This window comes from Sphaeroforma arctica, assembly GCF_001186125.1.
Source record: "Sphaeroforma arctica JP610 unplaced genomic scaffold supercont1.1763, whole genome shotgun sequence".
Classification (NCBI taxonomy): Eukaryota; class Ichthyosporea; order Ichthyophonida; genus Sphaeroforma; species Sphaeroforma arctica.
In genome coordinates this window covers 1-2,871 of record NW_014038795.1, presented here as the reverse complement: position 1 = coordinate 2,871, position 2,871 = coordinate 1, and the positions used below count along the sequence as shown (strand labels likewise).

The following is a 2,871-nucleotide window of genomic DNA, read 5'->3' as shown; positions in this document are numbered from 1 at the left end:
CTTGTCTAAGAATACTTACACTCTGTCTATTAAAAGACTGGACCGAAAGGCGCGATAGTGTGGTTTGAAGGCGGGTTCTACTTATCTCATAAGTTATATTTATGCCCTTTGTGGACTAGGGCGTGAAAACGTATTACTGAGCTAACCACTGCTTGAATAGTAGTACCACTTCTCATGTTGCGTATGTCGACAATTAAACGTTGAGAATTTAGAACGCGATGGTGAACCCCTATGGCTATCATTGCTATTCAGTACAATATTGCATAGTGCTCTATTTGCTTGTGGTTTCATTTACGTTTTACGCTTTGTGAACCTCTAGGACTGTCATTGCTACTTCTGTACATTATTGCAATGTGCTCCATTCGCTTGTGGTTTCATTTACGTTTTACGTTTTGTGAATACAGAGCGCCATGTTTGTCGCGGCTGTGAAGCAACACACAACGGCATACAAGATCGGGCTGCAATTCGGCGATCAATTACTGTCTGTGAACGATCAAGATGTGGCAAACGTTTATCCGGAAGTCCTCATGCGTAAGTACATACATGCACAGAAAACGTTTACTGGTTGCGTGTCGCACATGATACATCATCTATGAGTGTGTGTGCGTGATCCCGTGCACACGCACACAGTTGTATATACCTACCTGATATATGCACACGTGTGTGCTCATATGGCGAGCTGTCGTGTGTAAACGTTCAGCATGTGGCAAAGTGGTGTACTTGGAAACCCTAAACCCTAAACAACCCTAGCACATGTAGTGCTCTGTAGTCATATACATGTAAATGTATATATACCTTTGCAATGATACACATTGTTTCTGCAGGTATTTCTGAAAGACTTGAATATAAGGGCTTTAGGAGGAACCTGTTGTATGGTAGGTGACACATATATACTATTAGATGGGGTTGCATATTGATGTACTGTCGAATGCCGTTTTAACGTATTGTTGAGCGTTTGAAAAGGCTTTGTACCAGCGTGGATAGTCTCGTTGTATATACTGTACATGAATGTGGAAATACCTGTCCACAGGCTTAAACCATGTCTCACGCATGGGCAGATATATACTTGTATTTCAGCAACTTTTGTCTGTCCGTATATATGCCTTCTCAAAGTATGATACGTGCATGATTTATATATATATATATATTAATACGATATGTGCGTAAGCATCCACTTTTCACGAGTGTTTATGCGTAAACGGGATACAACACGCACACCACTGTGGCGTACTTTCACATATCGATATTGACAGTGTATGCTAATTTAATACTAATCTTACTACAACCATACCTACCACAGAATACCTGCAAGACTGCTCGAGTGTCTCCCTGAACCTGTGTGAACAACCCCTCTCACGCGTGTTTATTCTTAAACGCGATACTTCACGGACCCCCTGGGGGTTTGCGTTTAAGAATCGCTGCGTGGCCAGTTTTAAACCAGACACACCTGCTGAACGGGCTGAACTTCCGGTGGGTTGGGGCATTGTATGTCTGAACGGAGAGAATGTGCTGATGAAGCCAGCCAAGGATGTCGTCAAGCTGATATCGGAAGGTATGAGTGACCTACTGTACTTAATTTGATGTATATGTATATAAATATATATGTATATGTGTATGTATGTATATGTATATGTATATATATATGTATGTATATGTATGTATATATATATGTGGGTGTGGGTGTGGGTGTGTGCGTGTTTTTGTGTTTTTGTGTACTGTATATATGCCATACACACCTTTCCAACCTACTTAACCAATAAGATAACATTTCCCATTCTTCTAAGCGCGTTATCATATTCTCAGCATCAACCTTCTCGGCTTCGCTCACTGTTCATGCTTGTTATTGGTCCACTTAAGCTCATTGCTGTGTCATGTACACCAATTGTTACACCACCTTCACATGCGTACAGGAGGTTACACCGGCATAAACAACTCCTGTCTGTTGGAGATGACCATGATGCCCAAAGAAGCCATGTTAGAGTTTAAGGTAAATGCATGGCCCGTTGTATGCAGGGTTTTAGGTTTTTAATGGTCTGTGATTGTTTTCTATCGCAATGTTGTAGTGGTTGTTATAATATGATATGGTGCGTTGTATGCATGTATTGTCTGTGATTTTTTTCTGTCGTAGCGTTGTAGAGGCTGTTAGGGGGATACTATAGTTTAGTCTTTGCCTACATATATATGTCCATGTATGTATATATATATATATACATATTTATATATATATATATATATATATAACATCGATAAGCTGGTAGCAGACACCATATGATCGGGTGGGCGTTCACATACCGCTGTAAGTTGTGCGTAGTTGGCCCTTTTCAACCGTTTCATTACAGACAGAAGCAAAAGGAATTGTGCGCGATTGGGTGCACCCTGTATAGTTTATATCTCACCTGGTTTAGGGTTTTAGGGTGTTAAGCCCTGTATGATATGTCCTTTGTAGTCGCGTATTGTGAATATCCACATGGTGTATAAAACCACAACTGATTTCTATGCTAATTTGTTAGCAAACCCCTTGCATTACATGCATAAACACACAGAGCCGCGTGTTAGTATATACAATATATATATATATTTATATATATAACCTCACGAATTTCTCTGCCGTTTCAGATTATGCTGACGTCATTAATCGAGGATACCGTCAACCCACACGAGAGGGTGCTGTTAGACGCCAATGCTCTCACATCAACCAATCGGGGACTAGAGCATGGCACCTCTTAGTCTCTGGCTATGACTACCATTCACATCACGTGTGGTGTCAAGGGAAAAAGTTAGCATGCGTCGTAGGGCTGTAGATAGGGTTGCTTCTTACCTGTCGTGTATGTCTATATGAGTATGCGTACATAAAAGTATATATGAGAGTTT

The 2,871-nt window shown here is 40.7% G+C and overlaps 1 protein-coding gene across 1 annotated transcript; it reads left to right on the top strand.

Moving 5' to 3' along the window:
* Nucleotides 1–399: 399 nt before the first annotated feature.
* On the top strand, nucleotides 400–2,868 carry SARC_11570 (hypothetical protein). The gene is made up of 4 exons (XM_014294340.1): nucleotides 400–531; nucleotides 1,301–1,552; nucleotides 1,911–1,987; nucleotides 2,617–2,868. Exons 1-4 carry the CDS (start codon nucleotides 411–413, stop codon nucleotides 2,725–2,727), a joined length of 561 nt encoding a protein of 186 aa, XP_014149815.1. The 5' UTR covers nucleotides 400–410; the 3' UTR covers nucleotides 2,728–2,868.
* The last annotated feature ends 3 nt before the right edge of the window (nucleotides 2,869–2,871 follow it).

Coding starts and splice junctions, on each gene's coding strand:
- SARC_11570 (XM_014294340.1), top strand. CDS start 411: ATGTTTGTCGCGGCTGTGAAGCAACACACAACGGCATACAAGATCGGG. Junction 532..1,300: donor TTATCCGGAAGTCCTCATGC/GTAAGTACATAC, acceptor TACCTACCACAG/AATACCTGCAAGACTGCTCG. Junction 1,553..1,910: donor CGTCAAGCTGATATCGGAAG/GTATGAGTGACC, acceptor ACATGCGTACAG/GAGGTTACACCGGCATAAAC.